General features: G+C 34.6%; 1 protein-coding gene across 2 annotated transcripts in view; it reads right to left on the bottom strand.

Moving 5' to 3' along the window:
• Positions 1-223: 223 nt before the first annotated feature.
• Positions 224-20,519, bottom strand: part of ZC2HC1A (zinc finger C2HC-type containing 1A) — a 48,193-nt gene continuing 27,897 nt past the window's right edge. Inside the window, exons 8-10 of one of the 2 annotated variants that reach the window (XM_037061638.1) lie at positions 10,503-10,619; positions 5,302-5,409; positions 224-3,042 (exon numbers count right to left, since the gene is read on the bottom strand). In XM_037061638.1, coding sequence (XP_036917533.1) covers positions 2,877-3,042; positions 5,302-5,409; positions 10,503-10,619 — 391 coding nt within the window. In that variant the 3' untranslated portion in view covers positions 224-2,876. The remainder of the gene's footprint in view (positions 3,043-5,301; positions 5,410-10,502; positions 10,620-20,519) is intronic. The other variant, XM_037061637.1, reaches the window with a different exon arrangement.

Raw genomic sequence — 20,519 nt, 5'->3', positions numbered from 1 at the left:
CTATCCCTTAAAAATCTGTGACAAAACATATTTACAACATTCTGAGGTCACAAACACTTCAATAAAATAGTAGTAATTTGACAGCTGATGACACAAAAAAAACCTCTCAATTAAAAGCTAGTATTATTTTAAAATATATTTTTATCTCAAACATTTTCTTTATAGTTCAGTATATTCCTATCTATGTTTGGCTAAAAGATGACATAAATGAAAACCAACTGGCAATTTTTTCTTCATGTCTTTATTGAATATGTTCAAAAATGAAAACTTATTTGTAATAAAAAACAGTGAACAGGAGACAACAGCAGTTATAATAATCTTGCCTTTTCAAGCTAATAACTTTCAGGATATTTTTACATTTTAATTTAAGCTTACAATTTCTTAAATTCTACCACACTGGAAAAAAACTGGTAAAAATAAATAAAAGTGATGCTTAGATCTATAGAAAAATTTCTTAAAGACCAAACTATTGCACAACAAATCAATGTGAGAATGATATATGTAATATAAAAATGCATTTAAATGCATTGTCATAACATGTTTCATAATTCGTGAATATATTTCACATACTATTTATAATATTCTCTATGGTGTGGAATTGTATATTTTACAAATTTATTTCCCAAGTAGTACAATATAACATTTACTTGCTACTAGAAAATTCAGTGAGAAACAAAAATGTACCACTTTCTTTGGGCCCATTTTTCTACTCTTTTCTTGAAGAGACAAAAAATTATGTGATACCATATTATGTCATTCATATATGGAATCTAATGAACAAAATAAACAAACAAAATAGAAACAGACTCACAGATAGAGAACAGAGATGTCAAAGGTAACAGGGTTGGGGGCTGGGTGAAAAGGTGAAGGGATTCAAAGAAAAAAACATGTCATAAACACAGACCAACAGCAAGAGGGTGGGTGGAGGTGGAAGAGGTGCAAGGCAGAGATAAATCATATGGTGGTCAAGGGAGACTTGACTTGGGGTGATAAACATACAATATACAGATGATGTGCTATAGAACTGTACACCTGAAACATATATAATTTTATTAACCAATGTCACCCCAATAAATTCAATAAAAATACTTAAAAGGAAACAGAGCCCAGTTCTAGATAAAACAAGAACTGAAGTTCTTCATGACTTATAACCTCAGGACAGAAGAACATAAATTATTGAAATGGAAATCTAATTGCACATTATCCTCCTAGATTTATTGTAGCTAATCTAGTTGGTGAATTCTTTTCTGACCAATATGACTGAATAAAGACAACCAGAGCAAGTTAATAAAAAGTCATGATAGAAACTATAATATAAGTAAAATTACAATTCCCATTACATTCAGTCTCTATCTCTTGCCTGAATGGGAAAAAATGAATAAAATTATTAAGTATAAGAATAAATGAATTTCAAAGAAAACTGTCAGCCACAAATTTCTACACTGATCCTTATAATTAAGCAGAATCACAGAAGCTAGAAATTGCCAATAAAAGATTTGTTTGTACCTTTATAATATCAATACAATCAGAGTTGCTAGGTTTCACTCAACAGAAATTACTACTGAATTACTGAATATGGTTTTATACAAGCAAAGAGATTTACTACTAAATACTGTTACACTGAGTGTGACAATAATTAAATGCTATATTTTAGCCAAAGTTAAAGAATATAATTACATTTTTGTGAATGTTTAATTACGAAAGTCAGATATGCAATAAAACAATGCATTTTTAGTGGCTTTTTATTGCAATGTGAATGGTGTTTCAACATGAAAAACTAAAAAGAAAATATAGGTAGGAAAAATTAGATATTCTCTTAACCTACTAATAACTACATCTAACTATACTTGAAGGGGCTAAAATTCAAAACTTTTACCTGTATGCCCTCCACTACTAGTTATTTACCAAATTATTATTTATTAGGTGAGGTGGTTGGTTTTAAAATTCATTGAAGTAATTTCTTCTATGTTCAGATACATAGAAATAAACACAAAATATTTTGAAGAAAATTTTTGCAACTTATATTAATTATATTTTCAAACTTTGTAAAAATGAAGTAGAGTAAATTAAAACTACTCTATAGATATGAAGTTATGGAAAAGAAAGAAAAGAAGTGAAATTTGAAAATGCAGCTCGAAGTAAAAAGGAATATACTTTCTACTAATACACACAGAGGTAAAATATTCAGTAACAACTAGAATTGACACATTTGTATTTTCAGCCCTGTGTCTCTGGAAAGAAAACTCATGATTATATTTTCAGAGAATGAGTAAAAATATTTAAATTATATCATTAATCATACATTAAGTAAAGGGTAACACAGAACTTAGGCGTTTTTTCTTTTAAAAAAAATTTATAAAATTAATTGTTGAAGAGCTCTATATCAAAATGACCCAGTTTAACTAAAAATATTCTCTTCAATTCCAAGCATCCTAATCTACCATCATAGATACTACCTGAAAATAGGCACCAATAAGAAAACATTTATTCTGATTTTTTACTCAAAGTAATGATTATCTTAAACTTGAAGGACTAAACACTGGGGTTGAAAAATTTGTAGAATACTTAATGTGTTTTAACAACCAAAGATTATAATATGTAAGTCAATGATTGTACTTGAAATTATTTTCTAACATATGAGTGAGTGTTTCCTTGAATGGCACAATTTGGGGTATCAGGAATTTATTATATACAGTATATATACACATATATACACATGCACCCACACACATTACATAGCCAGAAGAATTCTGCTCTAAAAATTCCTGGAAAAAGCGTAACAATTTTAGGACAAAACAACTAGGGGAAGTGCTCTAGCAAGAAGCAGCAATAGTCATAAAACTCTGGACTTTGCTCTTCTTCATGTGGGATTTTGTTCACAAAACCATTCTTCGGATGCCACATTCACAGCAGAACTTGGCCCATTCTACAGGGTATTTAGTTCCACACTCATGGCAGAATTTTGGTAAGTGTCCAGATGAATTTCCTTCAATGCCTTTAATGTTTCCACCATTGAGTGAGGATACACAGTTTCCATCTGGCCTGGAGAAGTACAGAAAAAAGTTCACATTAGCTGTTTCAACACCCACCCCCACCCTCCACCATATGCTTGGAAACAGCAAGCATGTCATATTAAGCATGACTAAAAGTTTGCTTATAATCTCACATTTCCTATTCTTGCAGTTCAGATTAAGTAAAAATCCTCTTTTAGTAAATAATAAAATGCTAATTTTTTTAGCATTGTATTTGTTCCTAAGTAATGTCTTTACATCTATCCTCCAGTTCACTTCTCTTTTCTTTCACTCTGTCTAAACTACAGTTTAAATAATCTCTTAAGTCTTTTAGTGTTTTTCCTTATATTGAGTTCTGTTTGGTTCTTTTGCACAGATGTTCAAATACCTGTGACAGAATACTGTCATTGTTAATTCTTCCAATTCCCCCATTTCTTTACATACTTTGAACAGATTCATAAATCAATGTTTGATGATTTCAACAATCTTAGGTATTGGGGTTTTTTGTTTGTTTATTTGCTTGTTTTGAAAACTGGTGACATATTGCTAGTTTCTTTGTATAGCTTGGAATTTCCCTGTGTGTTTTTTAGGTCAGAACTATGAGCTCATATTTGCTTATCCATGAGAACTGGAAAGGGAGCTGCTAAACCAAACTAAGTTATTTTTTTCCAATTAAGAATTTCTTAGAATATGCAGATATTGTACTGCAAACCCTAAACTCATGTGAAGGTAAGCCTACAGTTATGAAAAATAAGTGGGAACTCTCGCATTCCTCTGAACCATGGCTGAGATAGACAGGTTTCTTTCGGGTCTCCTCTTCCTGGTTGGCAGAATTTTTTTCCCTAATATATCCTTTGAGTACCATGAGAAAAGATTAACAGAACATTCTAATTTTCGGTGGGCATATTTGACCTTGGGATAACTTCCTGGCTGTTTAATGAAAACCTAATAAAGATGGATGGAATGCCAACCATTTTCCCAGGCAACAGTGTTTACGTGTTGTCCACTGAAACTGGACATACTATATGCTCAGGAAAACCTGGAAGCCATGGATATGGGATTGTTACAAGAGATATTGTTCCTTTCGGGACACAGAATGTCTAGTTAAACTGTCTGTACACCCATATATGAGATCTTGTTCACACCTGAGCCGTCACTTTGTCACTGGCTCTGAGTAGCACCTGAAGCTGCCTTGCTGTATCATTCCTTATTTCCTGTAACTTATTCTAATGCCAAGTGAACATACTGTCACGTAAGCAGTTCTAGCTGAGCCTAAGATGCCCCTTGCTGGGCATTTTAAAAGTCCTGGCTTAGAAAAGAGGAATGCAGGGTGGCAAGAGAAAGCCGAGTCTCTACTGTTACCCTCTGTATAAGTCCTAAAAGTCAACTCCTCCCTCCCATGACGACATTAAAACCCAAGCCTAAGTGGTGAAGGCCAGTCAAAACCTCAATGGAGCTGCAGTTATCAGGGTTAATTAATTAATCTGACCTCGTTTCCTTTACGTTTATGTCCCTTACTTTTGAGAGCTAAGTACCTTGCTCTTATGGTAACTTTATGTACCGTGTTTTAAAACCTTCTGGAACATTTTGTGGACTAACTTCACCCCTTTTTTCACTGTTAATTCTTATTGTTCCTCTATTATTCCCTCATTTAAAAAAAGTATTGTACCTCACTATACATCATGAATTTATACACCTTGCCTTAAAACTTTCTGGACTAAGTTGAAATGTATATAAAAAATATCTATGACTGGGACAATTTCATTATGTTTAAAAACAGAGTAAATGTGAACATTACACAAATATTGTGAGAGTTTAGAAAGGGAAGTACATGAATAATCACAACCTCGGCAGGGGAGTTTAAATGTATGAAAATGGTTCTGAAAATTACAATAACGGTGGTTTAAAGACTCTTTATTCAATGTGTAGTTAAAAACACAGACATAAAAATATGTATTAATTCAGTGGAACTGAACAAACTATCCTGGAGCATTTACAACAGTAATTCTAACTACAAAGTTTTAAAAACAAAGACATAAAAATTAATCCAGTGGAACCAAACTGTCTTTGAGCATTTATAAAAGTATTATAATTCTAACTACAAAGTATAGGACTGTATTACTTATGTCCAAAGTATTTCTTTAGTCTACAAATTAAAAGCCAGATTAAATAACAAAGGAAAAAAAACAGATTTTCTATCAAAGCCTAATACATATTTTGTATATGGTCCTTGGAAAACTACATATATTCATTTTTATTATGGCTATTAAAGTATCAGAAGTAAACATACCTGACTATGTAACTCTCACCATATGTTTTTCTTTTGCTTGTAAGAACACCTGAGGCAGGATTTCGTGCCAAACTAGGTGGTGTGGAGTTTCGAGGTTTGATATTAGCTCTAGAGAGACAAAGAAGTGGCAGTGAAAACATATTGAATAGTAATCATTTATTTCTTAAATTCCTACTTGTGTGATTAGAAAAATAATTAGAAGCTGTAAAGAGCTAAGTCAAAAGATTAAAATCCAAATAATTATTTTAAAACTGAAAACAGTAGTTGAAATGAAAAATAAACCAAAGCATTTGGCATTTACTAACATTATCTTGACGGTATATAAATTCAATTAAAATATGTATATATGCTTTACATGAAATATTTAAGTTAATCATTCTGAAAAGCTTCAAGATTTTTAAAGTTTAAAATTGGTAGTATCCTCAAAATAAAGATGTGGTTTGTTAAATGCCTACAAATCACTGCTAAATAATATGGTAAGTGTATTCGATGTGGTAAAAAAAATTAGCTAATCACTTCTGGCCAAGATGGAGGTGTAGGTAGAAACATTGTACCTCCTTGCACAACCAAGTTTAAAGACAACAAAGTTTTAGTAACAAAAACACAACCAAAACACAGAAAATTGAACTATACCGAAGTCTGACAACAATGAACTGTTCAGCCAGACTGGTAAGAGGGGCAGAGCCAGCGGTGGAGAAGGGTCGGGAAGAAAAGATGTGTCGGACGACCCAAGTGCACAGGCAGCTGTTGGTGGATCCCAGGCGTGGAGTAGCAACTGGCGGACTCAGTGAGGGCGTAAGGCAGCAGGCTGACCATGGTCACACATTCGTATGCAGATAAACCAGGCGAAGGAGCAAGTAGTGAGACAGACTGAGAAGGCCCCAGCGCAGGAAGCAGCAGAGGGGACCGCCAGTGCCCTCTCTGACCCCACCTCCCACATACAGTGTCACAACCCAGCAACTGAGTTGCCCTGCCCTGGTGAACACCTTGGGCTCTGCCCCTCATACATAACAGGAATGAACAGACCAAAACATCATGGCTCAAGAACAGCTCAAAGCCCCAGAGCCAATAACTCTAAGCAACCAAGTAATAGCCAACCTATCAGATGCACCGTTCAAAACACTGGTGATCAGGATACTCACAGAACTGGTTGGTTTTAGTCACAAATTAGAGGAACAAATAAAGGCTAAACTAAGTGAAATGAAGGGAAATGCACAGGAAACCAATAGTGATGGAAAGAAAACTGGGATTCAAATCAAGGAAGTAGACCAGAAGGAAGAAAAAAGGACCAAATAGAAAAGTATGAAGAAACAAGAACTCAAAAAAATGAGGGAGGCTTAGGAACCTTCAGGACATCTTTAAACATTCCAACATCCAAATTATAGGGGTACCAAAAGGGGAAGAGGAAAAGTAACAAGTGGAAAACTTATTGGAACAAATAATAAAGGAGAACTTCCCCAATCTGGCAAAGGAAATAGACTTCCAGGAAGTCCAGGAAGCTCAGAGAGTTCCAAAGAAGTTGGACTCAAGAAGGAACACACCAAGGCACATCATCATTACATTAGCCAAGATGAAAATGAAGGAGAGAATCCTGGAAGCAGCAAGAGATAAGGGGACAGTCACCTACAAAGGAGTGCCCATCAGACTGTCAGCGTATTTCTCAAAAGAGACCTTACAGGCAAGAAGGGACTGGAAAGAAGTATTTCAAGTCATGAAATCCAAAGACCTACATCCAAGATTGCTCTATCCGGCAAAGCTTTCATTTAGAATAGAAGGGCAGATAAAGTGCTTCTCAGATAAGATCAAATTCAAGGAGTTCATCATCACCAAGCCCTTATTATAAGAAATGTTAAAGAGACTTATCTAAGAAAAAGAAGATAAAAAGTATGAACAGTGCAAGGACAGCAAACTCACAGTTATTAACAACCACACCTAAAACAAAAGCAAACTAAGAGGACAGCTAGATCAGGAATGGAACCACAGAAATGAAGAACACATAGAGGGTTAGCAACAGGGGAGTGGGAGGAGGAGAAGGGGGGAAAAGGTACAGAGAATAAGTAGCATAGACGGTAGGTAGAAAATAGATAGGGGGGGCCCTGGCTTGTGTAGCTCAGTGGATTGAGCTAGGGCCTGCGAACCACATGATCATGGTTAGATTCCCAGTCAGGGCACATGCCTTGGTTGCAGGCCAGTTCCCGGTTCCTGGCAGGGGACGAATGAGAGGCAACCATACATTGATATTTCTCTCTCTCTCCCCTTCTCTTCCCCTCTAAGATAAATAAATAAAATCTTAAAAAAAAAAGAAAATAGATAGGGGGGAGGGCAAAAATAGTATGGGAAATATAGAATCTAAAGAACTTGAGACACGTGGACGTTAACTAAAGGGGGGAATGGTGGGGGAGGGGGTGTGCAGGGTAGAGGGGAATGAAGGGGAGAAATAGGACAACTGTAATGACATAATCAATAAAATATATTTAAAAATAATTAACATTAGGAAAACCACAATAAAACATTTCATATAGTAAAAAATTATTAGCTCATCACTTTAAATATTAGCTAACCACTTTAAAGAGTAATAATTCAATTTATGAAACTCTGTTGTAAGAAACATCAACTCAAATATAATTTCCCTTTAAAACTTTAGTTTCACTAACTGCATGGCCTGGGCTATCGCTCTCAGTAGAGGGAAAGTTTTGGCTGGGTCATCACTAATTCCCTTACTGTGACTCAGGAATCAAGGAAAACTATGGTTACATGACAGTTAATGGTGAATGTACAGGCTTTGGAGATACAGATGAATCTGAACTCAACTTCCAGCTACTACGGACCAACTTTGTGACAGTGGTCAACCTCTCTGAGACCAAGTTCCCTCATTTATAAAATGGGACTACCTTCACTTATATAGAAAGTTTAAGACATAAATTGCAATTTATATGAACATATTGCTACTACCACAAGTTCACATTTATATAATTGTGCTTACTATATTTTGTATAGCTACATTTCTAATTGCCTTCATATATAAATTTATTTAATTTACATAGTAGGCAGAATTAATAACTCCACTCTACAAATGTGGCAGGTGAGGTGAAGAGTGGTTAAGTCACTTACCAAAGTGTCACAGCCTGTATGGTACTAAACCAGTGGTTAGAGGTTCAATAAAGCACCAGTTCCCTCCCCCTCTTTAGAGATTTACTCAAATCTTTTCATTTCAGAAATAAGCAATGTTATGTAATAAACAACTGAATGCTTTTCATATTTCCTTTAAATTGAATGACTAAAATTTTTTTGTCTACTTACACAGCAAAGTTGCAGAGCATTTCCTAAAATTTCAAACATCTACCTTGAAAATAATATAGGTAATACAATATCTACTATTTCTCAAATACCACTATATGCCAAATATGATACATATATAATTTTAATTAATCTTCACAAAAATCTCTGAAAGTACTATTTATTCCCATTTTAAAGTTGAATAAACATTCATATTCAGAGAGACTAAGTAATTTGCAAAGCTATTACCTGGCCAGAGTTCTTGAGATTGGATTTGGGTGGGTTGGATTACACATCTTATGTTTAATATGCAATGTTGGCATTCAAAGAGGCTGCTCTGAATAGTGACTTTAAATTATTGCTAAACTTCCACAAGAATCACCTTTCACATTGGTGCATGGATAGACTACCCCTGGACCTCGAATGGCCTTCACACAGTCACTGCCAGTCCATCAGTGAAGTGTATTCTACTCTGCTGCTAGGCCCTCTAGGGATGTTACAGAATTGCTACTATGCCTTTTTAGGGATTCGGTCTCTAAAAAATCATGCCAGTGAGTGGTAGTTCCTGCAGAGAAAGTCACTAGAAGAATAGAAAGGACATATTTTTTTTTATTTTTTGGCTTTGGAAGCAAGTCTTATTAGAAATCCTATCACTTTCATATAATATGCACATGAGATATACAGATAGCACCAATACATCCATGCATACACACACTCACAATTTCACCAAATGAATAATTTAAAATTGTTTAAATAATTAGAAATAAAAAATTAGGGCGGGAATAAGACTATAAACAATGACCACCATTATTAAATGTCGATCACATATTTTTAGTAATATCTTCTAAAAGGCAGAATCTGAATGTTAAGACCATTCTCAGAGATTGTAAAGATGTGTCTTGATCAGTACTGACACCTGTTGCCCCAGGCTCACATGGTCAAATCTGCCTACTACATGCAGTTCAAGAAGTTACACAAGAAGGGTTAATTTTGAAATTGCACTCAATCGAGCTTACTGCTAGTCACTGTTTCTTTGAGATCTGCTTCAGTAACTACAGACAGCAGTATTAATACAAAGAAAAATGGTTCCGGGCAGATTCTTCTTTCTAGGACTTATCATTAACCACTTAACAATAGCTCATGGCTGCTGGTTGCTAATAAGTTCAAGACTTCCCCCATCCTTATTTTACTGTATATCTAGTTAAAGGTATTACTTTCCATACACAGTAAGAGAATGTTGTATAGTAGACCCTGGTTTCAAAGGTACCTAAGTGAACTCTATTAAATAATATATTTTAAAACTTTAGTAAGCAATTTATTAGGCCCTAATTTCGTCATTTTAAAATGAGAGGGCTAGACTTGTATTGGAGCCCAAATGGGCAAATTTGAAGACTTATGTAGACGAGTTCCAAAGTGACCCTCATATCTTTTCCCTGCTTAAGGTAGAATTTATAAGCATTTAACAAAAAGACTGAGGACCCCTACATAAAATGTTTTCTAAGATAATTTTTTTCTGCCTTTTTTGACTATTCATCATCTGCTTACTTAAAGATAATCTAACAATATTATATAGTACTCCTATATATGGCATAATACTTCCTATACTCTTCAAAAATATTACTCTTAAAAAAGAGCTTCTTAAAATTAATGATTATTGAAGATGAGCACTATTCCAACCCTCTAAAAATTAAAATTTAATGGAATAAAATGTATGCAATAAAGCAGTTTTAGGACAATGGAAATGTTCAGCAAAAAATCAAGCTGTTGTAAGTCCTAGAAGATTATTTAGCACTTCTTGGCTTAAAAAATTATTAAAATGAGATTTTTTAAAGTATAGGAATGTACAAGTTTATAGTATTACAGTATCTAAAGCTTTTAAGGAAATATGTGAAAAAGATGAACCAAACTGAGTTACAAATACTTACTTGTAAATGGGTAATAACTCATATCTTTTGATGGCACTGTCTGATTTTGTTTCACTGTCACAGAACCTTTGCATATATCTTCCAGTTCGAAGTGGAGTGCCTAACTTGTCCATCTTACTATTAAAATATATAAAGGTGTACCCATAAGGAGACTGCTACATTTGTTGCTTTATATAATTTTTTAAAGACATTATTCTGGTTCATCAGAAATCCACTCCCCAAGCTCTTACTTACCTCACTTCCAGAGTCAGGACTAATTTCAAAAGGAATCTTCAGAAAGTTCATACAGTGTCCATTATTAAGTATAAAAAGGCAGGTCATCTTGCCAGTTTTGATGACTAGCCAAAGAAATGCCATATTTATGCATAGCAGGGCAACAAAATTAATGAAGACACTTAAGACAACAATTGTTTCAAGTAAAATTTGTGAAGCTAGAAGCAAACTGAAAGTTGTTATTCTAGAAGACAGAGCAGATGCTTGTTTCCAAATAATCTCACTTTTTCCCTTCCCTGAATTCATACAACCTTTCTCTTTTTATTTTTCATTTCTCCTGCATTTTAAAAGTCCAAGTATAAAACAAGAAATCCAATAAGTATTTATATCTTTACCCAATTTAACTTTCTAACAAAGGATGACTATTTTAAGATGCTTATATACGGAAAAGTAAAAATAATCCTATGTGTAAAAACATGGATGGCAATATGAAAAATCACAGGTAAAATGTAAAGTGGTCATGCCAAAAGTATAAAGTATGTCTATTTAGAGGATAATAGAAGAATTGATGGTCAGCAGGTATTTCATTTTTTTCTATTAACCAAGTAACTGAATCATGTATGTTATCACCAACCAATATGCATTCATGGTAGGGAACAGGGAAAATTAAATTATGAAATTAGGGAACTATAGTAAATGTCTACTGAATAACATCTCACTGCTTACTCACTTTTAAAGTATACTCTTTTAAAGGGATGCCCATTTGTTCATTCATGCTTCCATGCATTTACTGATCTTACAGATCATGAGCACCTACTATGTGTCAGGCACTGTGCTACATTCTAGGGATATCATGATAAATAAGAGACTTGATGCTTGCTCTTATGGAGTTTAGTGTTCAAAAAGAACCTGTTCATTTTTCTAGATTATAAGGGTCCTTAAGGAGAAACATATTTCATTCATTTTTATGTTCTTTTAGTATCCTATACTATTCTATATACATAACAGGCATTTTGTTCTAATTAACAGGTTCATATTAATAGTTTGCATTATTAATAATTTGGTAGTGATGTTTATATTACTTAAGACATTTTAAAGTTTTTAAAAATGCCTTCATTAAATACATATTAAACATAATCTCTAAAATATTTGAGATTAAATTTGATGGTTTATTTGTGAAAGATTATTTAAAGTTACCTATTTGAAATTTAAACTAACAAATCAGAATTTTCTTTGAATTATTTTTTTAAGTTTTTTTAAATTTATTTATTTTTCAAGTAAAGTTTTCTGTCTATTCCCCCCATCCCATCCCACCTCCCGTGTTCCCCCCCTCCCATTTCCACCCTTCTCAGTTGTTGTCCATGTATCCTTTATATATGTTCCTCTAAATCCCTCCCCTATTTCCCCTGAAATTCCCTCCCCTCTTCCCTCTGGTCACTGTCAGCCTGTTCTCTATTTCATTGTCTTTGGTTATATTTTGCTTGCTTGTTTGTTTTGTTGTTTAGCTTCCTGTTAAAGGTGAGATCATATGGTATTTATCCTTCAACACCTGGCTTATTTCACTCAGCATAATGCTTTCCAGTTCCATCCATGTTGTTGCAAAAGGTAGGAGCTCCTTCTTTCTCTCTGCTGCATAGAATTCCATTGTGTATATGTACCATAGTTTTTTATCCATTCATTTACTGATGGGCATCTAGGTTGCTTCCAACTCTTGGCTATTGTAAATTGTGCTGCTATGAACGTGGGGGTGCATATGTTCTTTGGGATTGGTATTTTATGATTCTTAGGATACAATCCTAGCAGTGGAATTGCTGGGTCAAAAGGCAGGTCCAATTTTAGTTTTCTGAGAAAATTCCATACTGTTTTCCATAATGGTTGTACCAGTCTGCAATCCCACCAACAGTGGACCAGAGTCCCCTTTTCCCCACACCCTCTCCAACATTTGTTGTTTATTGCTTTGTTTATGATATCCATTCTCACCGGTGTAAAGTGGTATCTCATTGTGGTTTTAACAATTATTAAAACATTGTTCCAATTCTAGCTTAACAAAATGAATTTGGATTTGGAATAAGGAACAAAAGATTTTATTTTCTTCCTCAGAAAAAAGTTATAAAAACTAAAATTTAGAAAATCTTAAACCACATTTTTCAGACAGATTCCTCTAACATAAGAACTACTCAGATCTTACATATGATATAACAAAGTCTAATTTTGGAAAGAGGACTGTAAAATCTAATAAAAATCTGGAGGTAATTATCTAATGGAAACACTCCACACACTCCATATGTGAGAGGAGTGCCAGTATTTTCAGATTTTGAAAACCTAACTGAAAGGCCAGTTGCAATGATGACTTATCATCACGCCATATACCTGTGTTATAAGTTCAACTCACTGATCTATTTATCTACCTATATATGTATATAAGTGTATATATATATATATATATAAACACACAGAATTCAAATGTTACTTAGGCTAACTCTGAGTAAATGTTCATCTTAACCTAAAAATCACTTGAACTTATGTTCTACTAAAATCTGCTACTCTACACTATGGTTCATATCAAGGTATAACTATATAAAAATTAATTTATAAAGTTAAACAATACAAATAAAATTATATATATAAACATTTATACATGTAAATACATTATATATAATTTATGTAAAAATACATATAAAATCTAAATTACACATATATTTTTAAATAATAAAAGCCAATGTTGGGGTAATTAAATAGAAATTTTAAAAGACTCATTTATGAAGAACTTTCAAATATTTAAATCTTTCCTTAAGCTCCCCAGATGTAAGATGTAACAGGCTTTTCCCATGTACCATCATCATATTTATCTTGGTATACATAGACACATCTTTGCTCATATCTTCTTTTCTATCAGACCCCTTACTTCTGTATCTCTGCCTCTAGTAGCACTAAGGATAATTTAAAGCAAGCAACAAGATGAAGGGAAATTTGAAAAGAAATGGAAAGTTTTGCACAAGTGGTTATATTATCATAGGGAATTTAAAAGCATCAATCCAGGTGATCATTCCCAGGTTGAAGTTTCTTCTCTGTCTTCCTTGGTCTTGTAAACCATTGGTTAAGGGAGTGAATAATATGAGTATAGAAACCAGTTCTGGCTGGTGTGGTTCAGTGGATTGAGTGCTGGCCTGCAAACCAAAGGGTCATTGGTTTGATTCCCAGTCAGGGCACATGCCTGGGTTGCAGGCCAGGTCCTGAGTTGGGGCAACCTGTGACACAACCACACAGCGATGTTTCTCTCTCCCTCTCTCCTTCCCTTCCCCTCTCTCTAAAAAATAAATAAATAAAATTTTAAAAAAACTTAACAAAAGAAAAGAAACCAGGAAGTCTGTTTCTATTACACGTTTTGCCTTGATCTCAAGGGCTTAGATGTTTCAAATTATGAAAAAAAATGCAACTCCATTGATTTTTATACAGAATTTATACATCATCTACTCCTGGGGTTACTTTGAAAATTAGTAAATGTTGGAAAATATAATGACAATTCCATTTTATCATGTATTTTTAATTATTCACAAAGTTTGAGGAATATAAATTCAATCTGATAGTACCCAGTTATGGAACTAATAAGATCAATGTTTTTATAGAGTGCTTCAATACCATTTTTGTTTAAAGGCTCCAATTCAGTAATGGCAACTATTATACACCCTAGGTCTGCGAGAAATTAAGGCAGGAACAAACAAACCCATTCACCAGTAAAAGGAGCCTTGCTGCTGCTGAGGAAAACAAAGGCGGTTACTTTGATGCCAACCAAGCACTCACATGCAGCAGACATTTTAGTGCAGACTAAGCAATCCAATCACATAAGACAACACAGAATTTCAATCTCATATAATATGCCTTTAAATTGGCACCTAGATTTGGGCATAGTCAACATGTAAGTACATTTTCAATCCCTTGCTATTGTTTGAATTCAATCATTGAATAGTGCTGGATTAATAAAAGTTATAAAACACTTTGGTTCCACAGAATACTAATGTGTAGCATAAGTTCCCAGAGAGCCCAAATGACTTAAAAAAATACCAGTTCCATCGTTGGATGTAAATGAAGAATCCTTAAAAATCCTACCTTCAAATTATAAATATCTAATGCCTACTATAATAACTTACTTATTCTAAAATAAGGAGTGGCAAACTTTTCCTGTAAAGGGCTAGACAGCAAGTAGTTTAGGCTTTGTGGACTGTACTCTCTCTACCACGAACACTTACCTGTGCCATCAGAGCATGAAGAAAGCCACAGACAATGCAAAGCAATTGGGCATGTCCATGTTCCAATAAAAACAAATGCTGGGATAAAGAATTTAGATAATGGGAAGATGCTGGCAAGATAGGTAGGAGCAGAATCTACTTCCACCTGCATATGGGTAAAACTCCTAACCAACCTTCTGAGGAACAGAGCGAACAGCTAAAAGTACCCCAGCATATATGAAGATTGGAAACCAAAAATTGTAGAGGGCATTGAAAAACCAGATGAGCAGGTAGAAGCTGTGAACACCAGGATACCTGCTGGAAGAGGAAACCCACCAACAAAGGAACCACCAACAGAGAACAACACAAGAAGGTGAAGGAGGAAGTGGAAGCCACAATATCCTCAATCCAGGATCTATCTGGAAATACAACTAAATAGCAGAGAAATTACCCAGAACAAGCAACTGAACAAGAACAAGAGAGAATCCTCAAAACCTTGTACACCTGGAAGAACCAGCTTCAACACAACCTGCCCACACCTGTATAACAGAATACAAGAGGTGGTGGACAGAGTGACCCTCAGTTAACCAGCTGGAGGGAAGGGCCCACCAAATAAAGACCCAACAACAATCAAAACCCAAAGATATACAGAGAGCCAATATAAATGCCAGACCAAGAGCAGCAAGCTAGGAGATCAAGGAGACTGCAACACTGAATCTCACAGGTTTTCTACCATAGAAGTTCACACCATAAACCCAGGGAATCAGAACAGATCAATGTTAAGAAGCACAGGCTAACAAAAAGAGTATCACAAACAATGGGAAAACAAAGAAACAATCCCCAAATGAATGGAAAGAAGGAAGCATCCGAAAGAATGCTAAATGAAATAGAGGCAAGTCAACTATCAGATACTGAGTTCGAAGCAATGGTTATCAGGAAGCTCAATGAGCTCACATAGAATTACCAAAAACTACAGAGAAACTACAATGAACTCACTTCAAACTATATCAACATGAAAAAGGAAATAGAAACTATCAGCAAGGGCCAAGGAGAAATGAAGAATACAATTTCTGAACTGAAGAACAAGTAGATGGAATCAAAAGCAGAATCAGTGAAGCAGAGGATCAAATCAGAAAGCTGGAGGACAAGGTAGAAAAAACACCCAAAATGAGCAAGAAAAAGAAAAGAGGCTCAGAAAGAATGAAGAGGGGTTAAGGGAAATGCAGTACAACATGAAATGTAATATCCATATAATAGGAATACCAGAAGGAGAAGACCATGGGATAGAAAACCTGTTTACAAAAGTAAGATGGAAAACTTCCCTAATTTGATGAGAGAAAAAGTCACACAAATCCAGGAATCACAGAGAGTCCCAATCAAGAGGAACCCAATGAGGCCCACTTCAAGACACATTATCATTAAAATGGCAAAATTCCAAGACAAAGAGAGAATCTTAAAGGCAGCAAGAAAAAAACAGGAAGAACATAAAGGGCACCCCGATCAGACAAGCAGCTGACTTCTCATGGAAATGCTCCAAGCTAGAAGGGAATGGCAAAAAATATTCCAAGTAATGAGAATCAGAGGCCTGAAACCAAGACCAAGACTACTTTATCTAGCAAGGCTCTCAATTAAAATGCCAAATAAGGAGCTTGCTGGACAAAAGAAGCCTCAAAGAATATACCTCCTCCAAACCAGCTCTGCAAGAGATGCTAAAGGATTTGCTTTAAGAATAAGAAGAAAAACAGTGAAAGAGAGAGGAACACAGGTATGAAAAATGGCAATGAATAAGTAGCTATCAATAATAATCTTAAAAGTTAATGTATTAATTGCCTCAATCAAAAGACACAGAATAGCTGAATGAATAAGAAAACACGACCCACATATATGCTGCCTACAAGAGACCGACCTCAGAAAAAAAGACCTACATAGACTGAAAGTGAGGGGTTGGAAACAAATATTGCAAGCAAATGGATAGGGGAAAAAAGCTGGGATAGCAATATTCATATCAGACAAAATAGACTTCAAAAGAAGAGCCATAAAAAGAGATCCAGAAGGTCATTTCATAATACTCAAGAAAAGAATCCATCAATACATAAACACTGTAAATATATATGCACCAAACATAGGAGCACCCAAATACATGAAAAAATATCTTGGAAACATAGACCAATGGAAAAGAACAGAGAGCCCAGAAACAAACCCAAGTTTCTACGGTCAATTAATATTCGGCAAAGGGGGCAAAAGTATCAAATGGAGTAAAAACAGCCTCTTCAACAAATGGTATGGGGAGATCTGGACAGATACATGTAAAAAAATGAAACTCGATCACCAATTTACACCATACACAAAACTAAATTCAAGGTAAATAAAAAACTTAAATACATTGCCCTGGCTGGTGTAGCTCAGTGGATTGAGTGTGGGCCTGTGAACAAAAGGATCGAAGTTCAATTCCCAGTCAGGGCACATGCCTGGGCTGCAGGCCAGTTCCCAGCAGGGGACACACGAGAGACAACCATACATTGATGTTTCTCTCCCTCTCTCCCTCCCTCCCTCTCTAAAGATAAATAAATAAATAAATCTTTAAAAAAAAAACTTAAATATAAGTTGTGATACCATAAAAATCCTAGAGGAAAACATCGGCAGGGAAATCTCAGACATTCCACACAGAAACATTGTCACTGATATGTCCACTAAAGCAAGGGACATAAAGGAAAGAATAACAAATGGAACCTCATCAAATTAAAAAGCTTCTGTATAGCTAAAGAAAATGGCATTAAAATGAAAAGAGAAGCACCATATGGGAAAACATATTTGCCAATGATACCTTGGACAAGGGTTTGATCTCCAAAACATATAAAGAACTCACATAACTCCACGCCAGGAAGACAAACAACCCAGTTAATGGGCAAAGGCTTTAAACAGACACGTCTCCAAGGAGGACATACAGAGGACCCAGAGACATATAAAAAATGCTCAGCATCACTAGCCATTAGAGAGATGCAAATTAAAACCGCAATGAGATTCCACCTCACACTGGTCAGAATGGCCATCATAAACAAATCAACAAACAAGTGTTGGAGAGGATGTGGAGAAAAAGGGAACTGTAGTGCACTGTTGGTGGGAATGCAGATTGGTACAACCACTATGGATAACAGTATGGGATTTTCTAAGAAAACTAAAAATTGATGTACCTTTTGACCCAGAAATTCCACACCTGGGACTATACCCTAAGAACCGTGAAACATGAATTCAAAAGAACCTATGCTCTGCAATGTTCACAGCAGCACAATTTACAATAGCCAAGTGCTGAAAGCAACCTTAAGTGCCCATCAGCAAATGAGTGGATCAAGAAACTATGGTACATTTACACAATAGAATTCTACGCAGCAGATAGAAAGAAGGAACTCCTACCCTTTGGACAACATAGATGGAACTGGAGAGCATCACGCTAATGATGCTTTCACTTAGCATCATGCTAAGTGAAATAAGCCAGGTGGTGAGGGACTAATACCATATGATCTCACCTTTAACTGGAACATAATCAACAAAAGAAAAAAAACAAAATATAACCAGAGACATTGAAATTAAGAACAATCTAACAATAGCCAGAGGGGAGGAGGGAGGAGACTGTGGGGGAAGGGGTTTTCAGGAACATCAATAAAGGACACATGGACAAACCCAAGGGGGAGGGTGGAAGCAAGGGAGGGAGATGGGTTTGACTGGTGTGGGGGGGAGTGGTGGGGAGAAAATTCATACAACTGAAATTGAACAACAATAAAGTAATTTATGAAGCAAAAAATAAAAACAAGAAATTTAAAAAAAACAAAAAAGTAAAACAGATGCTAGGATTTGGCTCACAAGTCATAATTCAAGAATATCATATCCTCCAAAATACCAAAATTTCACATATGAGAGAATCCCAGCATTTCTGAACATCTGAATAAAAAGCAAATTTCAATGATAATTTTTAAAAAATTTACCATATATTAAAAGGTTATGATAAATATCACTATATCACCTAGTTCCCCAACAAAAATACATTACTTCTGTCAAGCTAACACATTTCTCCAGATGATAAACTGTTCTATTTTGACCAAGACTTATAAATTTAAAACAACTATCTGTAGCTACATATAACTGCCATGGTATGAATATACCATGGTATATCCAAAGTATATCTAGAAAGAAATGATACTTTGGCAAGCTTTCAAAATATTCATAGCTGAACAAGCAGTTTTAGAAATATCTGACAATGATATCAAGGACATACTTCTAATCTGAAATAAACTTTAACTTATTGGAGGTCCTTGTTTACTGTTGATATTATGAAAGTGAATTCTCTTAAGAAATAAGCCACTCAGTCTTGTAAAACTATAGCAAGCACAGTAGATTGACATATAATTAAAATATGACTTCTGAATAAATATTGGAAAAAATTTTATAATACCAGTTGGTATTCTGTCTGTTACCATTGTAGACCTCCATTGTTATAATATCTGAGGCATTCAAAGTTCTGAAATGTGTCCTCCTATTTTTTATCTCAAATTTATCTTATACAGATAACTCGGTCTATAATTCCCTGACAAAGTTATCTTTACAAATCCAATAATCTCAATCATTGAGATTGAGGCAATCTCAATCTCAATCATTGTTGTCCACGAGAGGCCAAACCCTGCAATCCTAGGTTGTTTTGGGCATTTCTAGATCAATAAAAAAGAATAGTTCATAGAAATTTATATACAAAATGTACTTAAAAACCAGTTATTTATACTGCTGTTAATATAAAGTGTGAGGAACCAAATTCAATTTTTATATTAAGAAATGTTCCTTACATGCATTCTGTTGCTCCAAACTCCTGTTTTTCGCAGTAACCAAAGAGAAGCTTTGAAATTTGATCTTTTAGCTATTGAAAATTATCAGCTGAAACATCCACTTAAGCTGGTAATAACCATTAAGAAAACACAGTTCTCAAGGCATGACTGTGAAGTCTGTGACAGAATTCAAATGCGCAAATATTTATTTGAAAGGTTTGTGTTTCATAATACTTCTAAATTCCTAGGATTAAAGATAGCCATCTTTTAGAATAAGGGAAAAAATTCCGCTGGATATATGCTTCACTTAAAAAAAATGTTAAAACTGGTCAACCCACATGTTGTTTAAAAGTTAATTAGCAAACATGAGAATTTTTCAAAGTACAAAGATAAATTTTTCTGTGGTATGTTTCCAATATATGCTAAATATTACAGAATTATCAGTATGCATGATTAAAGCTGAACACAATACAGACTGTGTATATACAGGTTTTAAACAATTCAAAATCACTGAAATTATCTCATTTTACTAATCACAGAAGTAATGAAATGAAATTACTTCATTTTACTAATAATTCAAGTTTATTAGTAAACTTTCAATTTACTAATCAATTTCTTGAACATTTCAGCTAACCAGATGTCTAATTCCTTTACTCTACCCGAATCACCTGTGTCAATGGAAATAATAGTGGCCATACAAACTTCATGTAATTATTCCACCAGCACCAGGATCATGATTCTGTGATGTGCCAACAGATTGACAAATA

This window comes from Sturnira hondurensis, unplaced genomic scaffold (assembly GCF_014824575.4).
Source record: "Sturnira hondurensis isolate 20B ecotype Veracruz unplaced genomic scaffold, ASM1482457v3 Scaffold0013499, whole genome shotgun sequence".
Taxonomy (NCBI): Eukaryota; Metazoa; Chordata; class Mammalia; order Chiroptera; family Phyllostomidae; genus Sturnira; species Sturnira hondurensis.
The sequence above is the reverse complement of the archived record's forward strand: the minus strand, read 5'-3'. Positions and strand labels throughout refer to the sequence as shown.